The following is a 15786-nucleotide window of genomic DNA, read 5'->3' as shown; positions in this document are numbered from 1 at the left end:
GCTTGGGTTTGTCTGCCCTGCCCAGCGTCGTGTGCCAGCTCAACACAAATTTAGTGCCTGAGCTAGATTCAAAGCAGGAAAGTTAATTCCTGCCTCAGCAGCCTTAATGCAGCCCTTGTCCTGTTGGCTTCGGAGGAACTGCTCACCTCCGTGCGAGGCTGCTAGCACACACGCTTGAGCTGCTGGGATGCTTGGTTTCATGCCAGGCAGGCAAAACTCCAGATGCCGGGAGGGCAGCACCAGGGAGGTAGGAGGAGAAGGTAGGGCAGCAGGGGGTCAAACTTGGCATTGGTGCACTCACTTAAAAGCAGAAGATGTCTGAGCGGAATTTGAAATTAGAATAAATTACATCGGGGGGATGGATTTGGAAGGATCTGGCTCTTGGCTCTGCAAGCCCTGGGTTCAGCCTGCTGAAGCTTAAAATAATCCAAATGTATGAGGTATTTTACACATCTTGTATGACTCCACGTGTTTGTGTTTGAGCCCAGGGTCAGGAGCCCAAGGCTTGAGGCAGCATCCAGCTTTGCACTGCTGACAAATGAAGCGTTTGCTCTTGACCAACCAGAATGTCAGATAAAAGTCTTTTTCATGTTTCTTTGCTTCTCCCCTCCTTTTTTTTTTTTTTTTAAGCCTTAATGGGTCTCTTTAATGATGAAACCGCTACTATATGTCTTTTTATATTTTAATTTCCCCCCCCCCCCTCTTGGGATAATTTACAGCACAGTGTGGAATCTGAGACAGTTCAAGCTGTGCCAAAGGGCCTGGCAACAGGAAGAAATGCCGAGCCACTGCGATTTGGAACCATAATACAAGTTATAAAATTTAATTTTAGAAATGCAGCTACTGGGAACTGCTTTTAAATGCACATTTTCCTTTTAGTGCATAAAATGGTCCTGTGTCTTGATTGAGCTGTTAGGGTGGCTTGAAAGAGTGCTCTGTAGAATAAGGGGCATACAGAGCTCTTCAGAGACTTTTTGCTGCTTATTCACTGATACTCAAAATTGGAAGCTGGATGTTTATGAATGTTCATGTATTAAATACTATGGGGATGTTTGGAATAGGGCATGGTGGATTATTTTCAGCAGTTTTGTGCCAGTCTGTTTCAATGCTGTAGCTGTGAGTTGAGAGAAGACTAACCATAGGAACAGCACTGGCTATCCCCTTGACAGGAGGATGGAGATGCAAAGAAATCTGCAGAAGGCAACTCTTCAAGACAGGAAAATGAAAATCGGGAGAAGATAGACAGCAAACTATGGTGTTCAGCAGAAACCAAGGATAATGCCACTTTCTTTAAAGGAACAAGTAGAAAAAAAGATGTTTGACCTCTGGGCTAGAGATTTGACATGCGTTCCCGTCAGGGTAACAGTGTCCTATGAGAAGAAGGGGAAGGGATAAGCCACAAACATTCATGAGGCAGCTGATTTCCTGAGACAAATGCAACGTGCAGAAATGGGATTGGGTTTGGGATTAAAGGAGGGATGATGACATCCACTGCTCCACAAGAAGGTCCCCAAGAAGAAGGCATGAAAATGACATTTTGGAGCTGGGGATCCTACTCCATTGACTAAATACAGATGGGGTCAGGGTACGTCCTCATAGACTCATTGCCCTGCATTTGGAAGGAGCGTCTTTGAAAGGACAACTTGTGTGTCAGAGAGAGTCTGCTTTTGGGCTTTCTGCTGAAGGGCTGTTTTCTGTGATCTTTAAGAAGAAAAAGCCTATTGAGAGGCGGGGGGAAATTACATAGGAAAGTTTTGATTCCACCTGGTTGGGAACATGGCTGAACCATCCCATTTCAGACATTTCACCAAACAGAAGTCTGCTAGGGAGGTTTCCATTTCAGCCTCAAAGTGTGATGTCAGCAGCCTTCCAGGATAAGATACCCCACTTTTGAAGGATATCTCATAAGACTGGAAACCAGTGGACACAGAAGTGGTTTGCAAAGTTGTGACAATAAGATAGCTCTTAAGAAGGTGGAAAAGGATTTAAAATTTATGCTTTCATAGTGCCTACCAGAGAGCAAGTACTCCAGCAGATGAGACGTCCCTCTTATGTCTTTATGGTTACAGGTTGACACACAAAGGATTCCAGAGCAGAGAGCAGCCACAGGCAACAGTTAGAAATGCATTACCTTGATCCTTTCATACTGTTCACTGCTGCTAGCTAAGACTTATCTTGAAACCAGTCCTGCCCGTGATGAGATATGTCTCTGCCCTTCCAGCTGAATCTGGATGTGCCCCAATGCTGTGCTGGAGTTGGGCCTCTCCAGCACCTTCCCTGTTGCCTCCCAGCCCCGTGGGCTGCAGCACCGGAGCTTCATGGGGACCATGCTCCAAGGTCTGCCCTGAGGAGTGCTGGACCCTGTAACTCCCACGTGGCCATGACCAAGTCCACTGTGCACTGGCCAATGCTGTAATGTCAGCATTTACTCTCTTATGCTTGGATGTCTGGTGGGACCTCATGTTTCTGAAGCTCCCAATGCCACTAAGAGAGACTTCATTATTCCAGTTTCAATTCTGCCAGCTTCTGGTGTTTCTTTCATATTTCTGTCTGTAAATCCACTGCAAAAGGATCCAAAAATGGGATTTGTTTGGGTTTGTTATTTTATAGCCCCACAGTACTTGTCTAATTATGGTACCTTATGACAATCTGTAATTGAATTTTTGAGGAATTATTCCAGTGCAGGTTTAGCACAGGGACCACTCAATGTTTCCTCACTTTGCATCCCTGCAGACAGTCCTCCTTTTAGAAACGCCTTCTCTCCCAGTGCGAGGTGTAAGAAGGCACTGCAATTTTCAGTGGATATGGTTCATCAGACTAGGCCATGTCTCAGGCTGCCCCACGATACGGTTACAGTGCATGACTTGCTTGTGTCTCCTGTTCTTGCAGAGAGGTGGTTTCAGTTTAATTTCAGATGGCCGCTAGCTGGTTAGTTACTTTGCCAGTGGATGAGGGGTTAAAAAAAAAGAAAAAAAATTTAAAAAATAAAATAAGTCAACAGACCTCATGTATCAGTGAGATTTTCTGATCTTTTTCCCCCCCCTCCCACAATAGGACATCGTCAGAAAATAGATGAGCAGACAAAGCCCGGGAGCTTGTCCTTTTCAGAGCGCCTGAGTGAACTGGAGCAGTTGCGTCGTACGGCCATGAGGGTCAGCCCACACCACCCAGCCCCCACACCCAACCCACGAGCATCCTTGAACCACACCACTGCTTTTAACCCTCAGCCTCAGAGTCAGATTCAGGGTAAGTACCTGAAATCCTCCCCCCCGCTCGCCCACATCCACCCCGCCAGCCTGCGGAGCATGGGGGCTTGCAGGTGCTGCCCCACTGTCCCTCCATCTCTTCTGGACTCTCCTTGGCCACCTTTAATGAGTGAGAGCCTTTAACGAGTGAAAGGAGGGGCTTCCTAACATATATCTGTATTTCTAAAGACCTGACAGATTTTAAGGGGTCCGTACTGTCTTGTCTTCCTGGCGTCAGTACAGCTCATGGTGTTAACATCACCTGTGCTAGAACCGTGACATCTTGAAAGCCGTTGTTTTCTTGCAAAGATGCATTATGCCAGGCCTTTTTCTATGTGTAGGTGTATTTCCCAATGGATATTTATCAATTAAATTGTGTGCTTGAATGAGAGAGAAATGCCATCAAGGCCTTGCTTTGACCTTTCCCAGGAAGGCAGCAGCAAAGAAAGCTTTGCAAAGTGCTTTGTCCCCTGAAGACAACCTCTTAGTGCTAAGACATTAATATGGGCAGGCTGGTTTGAGAATGTTTCTGTGGCTGGTGGTTATCCAGTGGGTTTTATCTGAAGGAAAACCTGCAAAACGGTGACTCAGGAGTCTGCTTTCCTCTGAGGCTCAGGCTCAGATGATGCCAGTGAAACCAAGACATCTAGCTTGAAATCTTGTCTGCCACCGCTGGAGCTGAGTCTGTCCCTGGTAAAACCAACTGTGTTCCTAGGATCAGCTGGAACTCGGTGAGCAGTGAATCAGGTCTAAACTGTCAGCTGATACGTGTTCTGCAAAATGTGTATCGAAATGCAGATTCATAGTGAGATGCGCCTAATGGAGGTTGCAGGACAGTATTAGTTTTAGCAAGCACTGTTCCTAATGGAGTTTTCCTCTATTCTTCCAGCCAGAATGAAATTACCTTAGTCAGGGTTTTCTGCTGGGGTTTTGGGGAGGAATAGTTACTGCAAATCAGAGTAAATTCTATTTTCGGCATTTATTTTTAAAACCAGAATACTCTTTGTTGTGTGTAGAAAAGGTTATCGCTTACCTAAGGCAAACGCTTGTTACATCCTTTTATTCCCAGGGCTAGGAAGGTCTTCGGGTTCGTGACATCTACTGCAAAACTGCAGGTGTCTGTGTTGTGAGCAGAAGCAGGCATTTTTGAGAAGCATGGGAAATAAATCAAGACATTGTCATGTGCCGTACTGTAGAAAGAGGTGGGCCAAAATACAGTTGGAAGGACCACCCAGCTCCTTCCCCTCCAGGGAGCCATGCCAGCTCAGCTCAGGTGAAAGATCCAATCCTGCACCTCTCCCAGCCCCTGGCAGTCCCCTCACTTAGTTTTCTGATTTGCAGAGCAAACCACATTGGGTTTCTCTTGCGCACAGCTCCGTTCCCGTAAAAGAAAACGCACATATTATTATGGCTACTCAGCAGCCAGCAGCTACGTGGGTGGAGGTATCGGTCGCAGACTTGCATTCTTCAGCTTCTTGGGAACACTATATGCTTAGCAGAGTATCAGGTTTAACGTTGAGTATCCCTCTTCCCTGGCTCCCTGTGAAAGTCCCTCACTCGTACAACTTCAGAGCCATAGTCTTTTCACGCTCGGCCAGGGGTTCAGCTGCTCTCTCCACAAATAGTTTTAGTACATTGCTCTGCTTTGCTCTTTGCAAACAAGATTTTAATGCATTTTACCTGTGGACGTAGCTCAGAAAATGATAGCAATCGAACTACTAACATTTCCTCATTGATACCCTCCTCTTCACCTACTGGGCTGCTTTTTCCTGGTTCCCCTTTCCCTCTGCCTCCAAAATGTGTGTGTTATCTGTTGAGCAACTTGTTGAGGCTTGCAGTCTCTATCAGTAAAATAAGCCCCAGACTAAAGCCTCCCTCATTCGGGACTGTCTCTGCTGCAGACGCCTTTTAATTTCTAGGGCTCGTCTTTTCAGGGTCACGCTATCACAGCGGGGGAAAAGGGCTAGGGTGGGAAGGAGCTCCAACACCATCATTTTTTCCTCAGTGTTCAAAGTTTTTGGGTTGGTTTTTGGGTTGGTTTTTGGGCTGATCTTCTGTGTGACCTTTAGCGAGTTGACATATTTAAATTTCTTTTCTATTTTTAATAAATGGCTACATTTCAGAACACAGGCCTCCAAAACCAAAACACTTCTGACCTGCTCCATAGCATTGCTATACCTGTCCACACATCTTTGCATCCTGAAACACTTCTGTTGAAACTCTCTCACTGAAGAGAGCACAGAATGCTTTTTATATAGGCATAAAATAAGACATAAAACCCCATACATCGCTAACTTCCAAGTAGTAGCATTAAACTTTGTTTTAACTCACACCAGTAATGAATCACAGGCTACTCTATTCATCCAAGTCCAATTATCTTTTGTTAAAAAACAAAACTAACTCAAAATAGACATCTCAGACTAGTTCTTGGATTTAAAGGGGCAGGTTGCCATGCCACTAAACCACTGTTTATTTGTTGAGGTTTTCATCTATAAAAAGGATTGAGGTTAATTTTAACTTCCTATTTTACCAAGTCTTGAATTTGAGCATAAAGCTGCTTGTGTCATGGATACAAGTCCAAGCAAGTTAAGAGACCATAAATTGCTATAATCGAGTTTTATGCTTCTTTCATATCACAGGGAGGGAGAAAGTACACCTGTTCATTTAAGAGATCTAACCATAGCCAATTCACAGACTGAAGGGGATCAGAAGGGAAGAAAAAGCTTCCACCACATCACACATGGTTTAAGTTGAAAGATTACTTTGTCCCAGTACCAAGCGTATAATGTTAAAGGATTTGACCTACATGCACAGAGTAAGGATATTCAGTTAAAGCTCCAAACCTGGCCAACACTTCAACCTTAACTCACCCCTTCCTTTGTACAGAGGGGAGAAGAAAATAGACAGAGCCATGTGAGCTGTGCTGAGGTGTTGTTTAGGAAAGTTTAGGTAAGACCCTTGATCAGCATTTAAGTTTATATATGTAATAACTATAAATATATCTATCTATCTATGTATTATGGTTGAGTTTCTTTTAACACCAGCCTGAAAAAGATACTAAATACTAATTTTACAGTGGTTAGTGTTAACCGGAGTAGGTAGATCTGTAATTCAGGAGTTTTACATAAATACAAATTTATACGGTTCCTTTACAGTATAATTATTTTTCATGGCCAATAGAAATATTTCAAATGTGTAAGTCATCAGGCCACGAAGGTATTCTTTTGGAGGCACTGATGTTGAGTTAATAAATTGCATAAATAAATTTCTAACTAGTGGGGCTAGGAATATAATCCAAAAACATGTGCAATTAAATAACTTCAATTTTTTTTTTGTCCAAATTAGCACAAAGAATGTTTCCAGCTGGTGACTTATTGATTACCCATAGGTTAAAAAAAATGAATAAAATAAAGCTATTTCTTATGTCTAGGGAAAACAAATAATCATTGTAATCACTTTTAGCTACATGCTTCTGGTTCTTTTTATGCTTTTATAGCCTTAAAAATATCTGAGTTTTCTTGCTTGCTTTTTTTTTTTCTTTTTTAAATTTTGTAACCTTATATGCTAAGTTTCAGCTGGGACCATGCTTTTACGACCAAGTCTAAAATCCCTCGAAACAAGAGGCTGTAATAAAATTGCTGACAGATCTTTAAGCGAAGCAGTAGAATTAGCACCGATAGCAAAGCAAGAGAGATCATTTAAAGATCAGCTCTTTGAATTAGCACGAAACATAACGACTGAGAGATTATTTTGTTACAAGCCAGCCTTTTGTCTTCCTCCAGGTGCAATACGCTTTGTTTAAGAGACATTTCAAGGTCCTTGCTATCGTAATCTCATTCCACCAAAAACAGCCCAAGTTTATCAGGGTTCCCATGAACCGGTGAAACACAGGAGTGGAGTCAAGGGCGACATATAAGCCTGGGGAATTAAAACGGCTTTGTTCCTACTATGGCTGTATCCTGCCCTGATTTTTAATATTTCCACTTTTAAATCAGCTTAATAGGCCGTAGGTTAATAGAGTTAGAAGTGTTCACAGAGCAGCGTTTCAGAGCAGGCTTCAACGGGGCTGTCATTCTGCCTCTGCAAAATGCAGTTTTCAGAACGTTTTGAGAATCCAGAGTGACGTGCTCATAGCTCCCTGCCAAAACAGATAAACAGGCTCTCAAGAGTAGGGACTCGCCAACTCTTTCCATTGTGCAATACACTAAATACCGATATTTTTATGTTCTCTTTGGACACATCTGCGTCTCCCCGTCTTTCCTTAACCCGGAGCACTTGCAGAGCGAGTACACGGCATTTTAGCAGCATATCATCCTGTTTCCACTTGATTAACCACCTGACCTCTCCATCCCAAAATACGTTCCCTGGCATGTCGAGCAAGTGCCACCTGAGCTTGGCACCCTTCCTATCAGCACCGCTCCTGCCTTCCCCCGGCCGGCGGAGTAGTGGGGGTGAGTCGCGCCAGCACGCCGGCGGGCAGCGTGGGCAGCACAGGCAGCGCGGGCAGTGTGGGAGCTGGCAGCGGGTATATCATTTCCAATCAGCATGGCTGGGGCTGCCAAGCTCGCCGGCTCCAGCACTTCTCCTGAATGTGTGGGAGCCCTCCTCCCTAGCCCCGGAGTACAGTTTCCCCACCACGAGCCAGGTTGCGAACGTTTTGCTAGCAGCCAGGGAAGATCCCCTCTGTTGGACCTCCTCTCCATCGCCCAGCTCCTGGGGCGGGCAGCTAATGTGGCAAACGGGTGCCAGGAGCCCACTCTGGGAGAGGGGGAGAGATGCTCTTTCTCCTTTCCCCTCTTTTCAATGCCAGTAGCCAACAAATAGCTCCCGCGTGGGGAAAGGGAAGGAGGTGAAGCCACTCCAGTGACGTGAACCCAGAGCTCGAGTGCCACCACCACCAGGAGGTCACAGGAAGTTTGTTGAAATAGTGACTTTTTCCCAAAATATTTTGCAAACCAAATCTGTTTAGCTGGAAGGGTTCCAACTGGCTCTTTCAAAAAGGAAATTTTATAGAGAGAAATATCTTTTTACTGAAAGTACAATATGTTTCTTTGATTCGCTGCTATTGCTCAGCAGATAATACTTTTATATAATGGCATGAGTAACCTCCGCAGTTATTCTTTTTAAGGGGTACAGTCATTAGGAGCAGACTCACCCTGCTGTCTATTTATTGTGTCATAAACCAGCTTGCATCTGAAGAGATGAGCACATGAGCATGTGAACCGGATTAGCATCTGCAAAACAATTTTTCTTTCATTCAGTCTAATAGAAGTCCACTTTGGGGAAAAATCCCTCCTTTTTCACATCCCCTACTAACAGATATATATAAACCTGTCTGAATTTAAGTGAATTTAACTGTGATTTAAGGCTGTCTGAATCGATCATGTAGCTCTGTAGGCACAGATGCTCCCATTTTTGTCCAGAGTTACTTGTGTTGACCAAACTGGAGCATGTCTTAGGAAGTTTGCTCCAAAGCATAAACTAAAAGGGAGCACCAGAAATGTGACTCTTGCCATCTGCAGAAGCACAGAAGTAAGTTGTGTAGCATTTCTGGCCAAGTGAGACTTCTCATTTTGCTATGAAACTAGCACCCTTCATATTTGTATCGTCAAGAACGTTTGTGAGGTTATAGTATATACAGAGTATATTGTATAGATTAGAAAATATCAGTCTGCTAAAGATATACACAAGATGTGCTAATATAATTAAATTAACACAGTTTCATAGTGTCCATTTTTTCTTGGCTCCAGCTCTCAACATTTTTTCTTACTCAGTCATTTCATCCCGTGTAGAAATAGACTTCTTACAGCAAGAGGCATGTCTTCCATTTGATTTGTAAAGTTCATAATGCCATTTGGGTCCTCTCCAAATACTGATTTTGACAGGGATAAAATTTTGTTACTGTGACACGTTATCTCTGCCAAGACTTTGCTTATCTGCAGGGCCGGTTGTGCTGTGACACACGAGAGGGGTGGTTATGCCCAGCAGCAGCCCAAGAACGAGAGCAGTCCTGAGGAATTCCCTCAGTCTGGCATTAGAAACCTCTCTCTTCCCTCCTCCCCTGCCAGAAGCAGGCCATGAGTTTTGCCGTTTTGAGATACAATAGGTGGGATACTGTATTAATAGCAGTATAAAAAGTTTTAGAAAAATCTCATCTGAGGTCCAGATGAAACAATGATCATCCAGTGTTCAAGAAAAATTTAATTCAAGAGGCAGCAAGTGCAAAGGGGGGCTGTTAGTATGACAAGAGGAATAAAGACCTTACTTTAAAGAAGAAGTTAGCAGAGCTGGGTTTAGTCAGTATGCCAAAACAGAGGCTGAGAGAGAAGATAGTTACAGTCAATAAACACAGCAGAGACGTTCAGCGCTGGGGAGGGAGGAGAACCATTTGCGCCAAAGGATAGTTTTGGCTCAAGAACAAGTGGTTATTCTGTAAACTGACCATCAATGAATTTAGACTGGAAATTAGAAGATGGTTCCTAGGTATCAAAGCAGCCCTGGCAGCCTTCCAGGGGCTATCAGAGACAGAAAGACATAATTTAAGGCGGATCTTGCTATGTTATGTAAGTGCAGAACACAAGATGTGGCTGGGCTGCAGGGCCCAGGAGATGCTCTCTGGGCCCATATTTTCTTCCATTCAATCAATTCTCTGCACTTGTGGCTTCACCGAGGAGAAACAAGGGACATTTTATTCCCCAGGACAGGCAGGAGAATGCTTGGGGATCTTCTCAGGTCTTTGCCCTGTCAGATTTTGGTGACAAGATAAAACCTCTGCCTGCAAACTCCCAGTGCTCTCCTTACTCCCATGTGGACCACCAGGTCTTCAGCAATTCTCTGTATACATCCCACCTGGGATGCAGGCTCAGCCATCTCTTCAGCACCAGTGCTGGAGACCTCATGCTTTGCCTGCTAACGGGAAGACTTTTCCCATTTGAGGGTGGCAGGAATCCGTCCTGCCTCCCCCTCCCTGCACCTCGAGGATTCATCCCCTTCAGCCACAGATTTGTGCCTCCTCCATCTGTTCCCACTTGGGGCAGAGCGAGGTGAGGAAGCCAGTTCCTCAACACCTGCTCGAGTTGCAGGCAGCACGCCCAGCTCCAGGGCATAAGCCTTGCTCAAGAGCCTCCCCTACCTCCTCACATTCAGTTCTAGAAAAAAAAAGGCTTGAAATTGTTTAGCTTTTTCATCAACTTCAGGCACCAATGGAAAGAGTTATGTAATGGTGTTTAATCCCCAAGATTTCCAAGTGTCGATATATTTAAAAGATACCAATCTTCATAGTCCAATTGCCTGGCACTTCCTGAGATTAAAAAAGCACTAGATAAGGCAACAAATATGTTCTCAGTCCCCAAGCAACATCTCCACTTACACAAATTTTTCTTCTGCTTTTTTTCCCTTTTCTCCTCCACACAGAGCATCCTAAAGGATGACTTTAATGAAAGAAAAGGAAATCTTGGTTTAGGAGCAGAAATTGAGAAGTTGAGAGATCTGTATTTTGTTCCAAGTTTCATCAAAGTCATTCTGTGTATCTTTTGGCAAGCTATTTAGAGCTTAATTTTTTACAGAGTATTTAGGAAAACTTAGCACACCAAAAAGGTGTCTTAGCAAAGTTTTTGATAGTGCCCAAGCACCTAAGCCACAGAGAAATCAGTGACAGCTATGGAGATGCCTTTGGAAATCCCTCTAGCTATCTAGCTGAATCTTTAGGCAGCTATAAAATTTGGCAACTTGTGCCCAGACACAGTTTTATTTTTCATTAATCAGTCCATGTCTTTTACCACATGAGAACAACGCTGAGCTGATGGGTACTGCTAAGAGAAACAGAGCTTGCAGGTAGGGACAAGTATCCCCAGTTCAGTTTTTAACTTGCACAGTGATCCTCTCTGGTTTGTTTTGTTTTGTCATCTTCCACTCAGTATGCCAAAGTCCCTTCTCCGTTATGTCATTGCAAAAGTGGAGCTGCTCTCTGACCCAATGCAGGAATCTTGTGCCGCCACTGATGCTACCAGCCTAGTGTCAGTGCTCTTGGTGGTCACTGTGATAGCCAGAGAAAAGAATTAATTACTTGGGCTCACTTCTTGCTCCTTTATCTCTCTCGTGGTAGAGCAGTGCTGGAGTCACCCCTCCGAGGTGGAGCCTCTGCCTGCTCTTCTCTCTTCCTCACTTCTGGGGCAACTGAGGAGGCTCAGCGTCTTTCAGGATGGCAGCTTAAATGCACTGTACCTCAGGGGGCATTTCTATCTGCTGTTGAGATTAGCTGGGTCACTGGGCTCCCTTACTTTTCCATGGAAACACGTTATTCTGGCTCACCACTTCTTTTGCCTGGCACTAAAACTCACCTATGGCATCGGCGTGCTGGAGATGTCTAAAGCAAATATCCCCGCCTGCGGCAGGTGCTTCCACTGTCCTGAACTTGGGATGGCCATGTGTTTGATAGCATTTCAGCATTTAAGGCAGCTACTCCTTGGGTTTTGGGTTATTCCTCACTGGCCCTTGAAGCATATTCTTGGCCTTTGAATGGCCCAATTGTGAGGAGGATTAAAAGCGCTGATTGCAAAACTCCAGTAAATAAAATCTCTCTCAGTTCTTTACTGACAAACCCAGTTTCTTTCCATAGCATTCTCCTCTTTAATCCCCTCTTGGCAGAACATGACATGTTTTGATACCAGAGCTCAAATTACCTTCCATGGTAAATAAAACAAACAAAAAATAAATAAGAGCTCCTTACCCTAAAAACAAACACCCACTGAAACCAGTTTATTATTCAGCTGATGCCCATGTGCCAAAAGATACCACTTTGATTTTGTAATTGAATGAATTCTTTTCCCTCAAATACTGAATTGAGCCTCTCCAAACTTGAAATGTTGAGGGGTTAGAGCAGAGTGACCACAGACACCCGTACTATTTGACATCTAGAAAACAAATGAGGAAAGAGGGAGACTAGCACACGAGTTAGTATTTAAATGTTTGTTTCTGAGGTGAAAACCCCACCTCAGTATGCAGATCCTGCATGGTCTGGGTTGGTGCAGACAGATAGATTTGGATGGAGTGAAATCAACCCCTCCAGCTCCACAGGAGGCTGCGGCAGCTACCCGTGCTCATAGCAGCCAAGGGGCTTTGCATTCAGGAGAACTGGCTTAGTCTCTGCTTTCTTCACCACTGGGATTTGTGCATGGGGCAGGGGGCTCCTTTTGAAGCATCAGGTGCAGACATGCCCTCGTCTCTTCCACCGCCATGCCTTTAACAAGATGTTGCATCAAGCAGATCTTCTCTAATGATCCCACGTGGTTAGAGGGTTCACAGGGCTCCTTTTACATGACTGAGTACACAGTACACCCTTAGCAAACTTATTTATACTTTTTCCCTGTGTATTCAGTATATTATGACCCCTATAAATGGAGATTGTTCACATGCAAAGAACAATGGGCTTGGATGTCTCGGTAAAACAATCAATTATGTGGGGAAGAGCACATTATATAGTCAAATAGACGATTGTCTCTGTCTGACAATTTTCATTCTATTTATACAACTCTTCTTTTAAAAGCATTGAAAAACAAAAGCATATGAAATAAATCTATTAAAAAACTGTGGTTTTCCTGTCAGGGTCAGCTTGATTTCCAACAATAAATGCCCAGGTCTATTTCAGAGGTTTGCTTGGTTTATCTGTGTTGGGCAAGATACTAAGTTCAAGATCAGTGATTCTGAGAGCTTCCAGGATTTGGTGCTCAATTTCAGGCACTTTCAGGGACCCTGGATATCTGCAAAAAGAGATGTTTTGAATGTCTTCGATTAGGTACCCGAAAATGGAACTGGGTCACTAGACACACTTTAGAATATAAACCATTGTAGTTTTCATCCTCTGCATTTTTAAATAATTACAATTACCAGAACTTTTAGATATGATTGGACAGTTTAGGTTTCCTTAGCTTGTGGCAGATAAAATTCACGTGATCATTGCCAACAAAAAACAATGAAACAAAAAAACCTTTGCGTAGCAAAAAGTTATATATCCACTGCTTTATTCACTGATGAGTTTCCAGTATCCAGAGAAGTTGCTGTGAACTGCTATGTCCTTTGGCCTGTAGGAAAGACAACGTTTTGTCAGAAGTGATTCTTTGTTTTAGTAGTGTAGTGATGATTTACAGCTAGCTGAGCAAGTATAGCATTTATGATGATTTCAGTTCTCATTGCATAAGGTTACTGAAGTATATTTAATTTTTAAAGCCCCAAGTCCAAATGATGATCCTCATTCTGCAGTAAAGCATGTGAATAAGCTCAAAAGAATAGTGTCTTTGATATCCTTGAGATTTATATATACATGAGCAATTTTGCATGCAAAACCATTTGCAAATTCGAACTCAGTATTAATTAGTTCACGGGGAAGGTACCCACCAGAAAGCAGTGCTGCTCTGCCATACATTGTAAAGGTGAACACTTGTGTTAACTTGAAAAGGAACCACAGAAAATGGAGGGAGACATTTCAAGTGAGTGTAAACCAAGATTTGCCAACTAACGCTCACCTAGATACAAATGGGTCTCTAGTGTACTGTAATTTTTACCCCTCCTCTACAAATACTTTTTTGAAAAGCTCTCTTTCAGCTTCCTTCAGCTTTTAAGCACATACCTGGGTGTTTGTGCCAGGCTCTTGTGCTGAGGGCGCTCCCCGGCCTCCACCCTTGCAAGCCCTCTTCCACTGCCCACCCAGCAGACAAACCCCGCCGGTGGATGCAGCATGGGACCAGCCTGGGACCTGCAGGAGTCAGCCCCGGCCCAGGGAAGCCTCCTGCCAGTCCCCCTTTTCGTGCAGCAATGGACTGCGAGAGCTGCCCGTCTGTGGTATGAAATGCAGGGGCCCCGTGAGCTCTCCGAGGATGGAGGAGCTGGAGAAGGGAGAACGGCTTGCAGCTGGGATTAAGGGCAGCTAAAACTGAGTTGCTGGGGTGTAGGGAGAAACCGGGCAGAGTGGGGTTCGCCAGATGCCTCTGGCAGAGTGAGGGGCCTGGCCATGACCAGTGCACCTGTGGGTCACCCATGGGTGACTGAGCCCACGGTGGCGGGGTGCCACATGGGATCTCTCCATGCACGTGCCGAGCCCGAGGTGGTGGGAGGCCACCAGCACTGACCTCTCTTGCCCTCACCGGGGTGACTAACACGGCCAGACGTAGAGCAGGGACTAGGTTGAAGCAGGTGAGAGAAGTAAAGGCAGAGAGGAGAGAGTATGAAAACAGGTTTTCCTGGAAAAGTGAAGGAATATACCCATGGAAAAAAAAAAAAAAAAAAAAAAAAGAAAGAAAAACAGCTGTGCTAATTCTTGTGCTTGTTTGATCATGTTCAGAGTCTCCTAAACTCCCATGGAAGGGAACGGTTTTGTTTCATGAGGGTGGTGCATACTGAGTGCGTGTCCATGTGATTTTTGTATTTGTACATTAAACATTTCCCCAAGATGTAATTCCTTCCCTGCTGCACTTGGAATAAAGTGACTTTACAAGAAGGACTACCTCCAACAGCAAGCAAAGGAGGGCTGTTGGGGCAAGATAGGGCAAATGTAAATGTGTCTGAGCTAGCTGCTCCACCCAGCCTCTCATCTTTATATGAAAAAAAAAAAAAAAAGTTTCCAATAACTGAAACAGGCAAGGTCTGATCTGCACAGACGGTCTGCAGGCATCTGCCCAGGAAGCTGACGGTTGGCTGGTACATCCTCATCTGATTTATGTTGTGTGTGTGTTAAGCCTTAAATTGTTGAGTCTCTGGCTGGCTGCAGTGGTATTACTGGATGGTTGGTGTATGTTTTCAGCTCACAGAGCTGGCTCTGATACTGGGGTTGTTGGCGCTGAATCAATTCCAATCTCACACCTGTCTGAGACAATGAAGGCCTTGTTGCACACATCTCCACCAAAGGCTGTCATACAACTTATTTTTCATATTTGAAGACGAAGGAAAAAAAAATAAAGGGAGGACTGAGGAAATGCTGTCTCCTCACAAGACATGTTCCCCATACTTGGATGCAGCATGCCCCTCTTTTCTTTATGGGAAAATATATCTACAAAACAAAGCCAGTGGAGTGCTTATGGAAAATATAGCTTAATGCTGGCAGTTAAATGTGACTAAGGCTTGGTCTCCAGGGACTTTCTCTGTAGGACCATGCCTGGTTGATTAAGCATGGGAGACAGGCACCTAGTTTGTTGCACTCTTACTGGAAAGTTTACCTCCAGCTGGGTTAGCGCTATTAATAGCTTCTTATCAGCGTGCCTAGCACCTGTGCTGTTTACCTAGCATTTTGGGGCCATTTCTTGACATCTCAGAGGTTGTGAAAGGTGCTGGGCTCAGATGCCAGCGTGGCTGAGATCTTCTGCTTCCTGGCACTGAAGCAGCTTGCCCTGGGTGGAGGATCAGCCCGGCTCCAGACACCATTCACTTGTGAGTTGAAGGCAGGAGTCTGGTCTTTGTCTTGCTCATCCATCTTTGTCATTATGGTCTCCCTTCATGCACTCTTCCTCCTCCAGTTCTGTTGCACGGGTGTCTTAGATGTGCCTCCTCTGGA

The 15786-nt window shown here is 44.4% G+C and overlaps 1 protein-coding gene across 4 annotated transcripts in view; it reads left to right on the top strand.

Moving 5' to 3' along the window:
* Positions 1-15786, top strand: part of RUNX1 (RUNX family transcription factor 1) — a 175665-nt gene that overhangs the window by 136698 nt on the left and 23181 nt on the right. For 3 of the 4 annotated variants that reach the window (XM_074814315.1, XM_074814314.1, XM_074814313.1), the window contains exon 6: positions 3055-3246. The exons of the other annotated variant lie outside the window; for it this stretch is intronic. In XM_074814315.1, coding sequence (XP_074670416.1) covers positions 3055-3246 — 192 coding nt within the window. The remainder of the gene's footprint in view (positions 1-3054; positions 3247-15786) is intronic. 4 annotated transcript variants of the gene reach the window in all.

This window comes from Strix aluco, chromosome 2 (assembly GCF_031877795.1).
Source record: "Strix aluco isolate bStrAlu1 chromosome 2, bStrAlu1.hap1, whole genome shotgun sequence".
NCBI lineage: Eukaryota > Metazoa > Chordata > Aves > Strigiformes > Strigidae > Strix > Strix aluco.
This window is presented reverse-complemented; position numbering and strand designations above follow the sequence as displayed.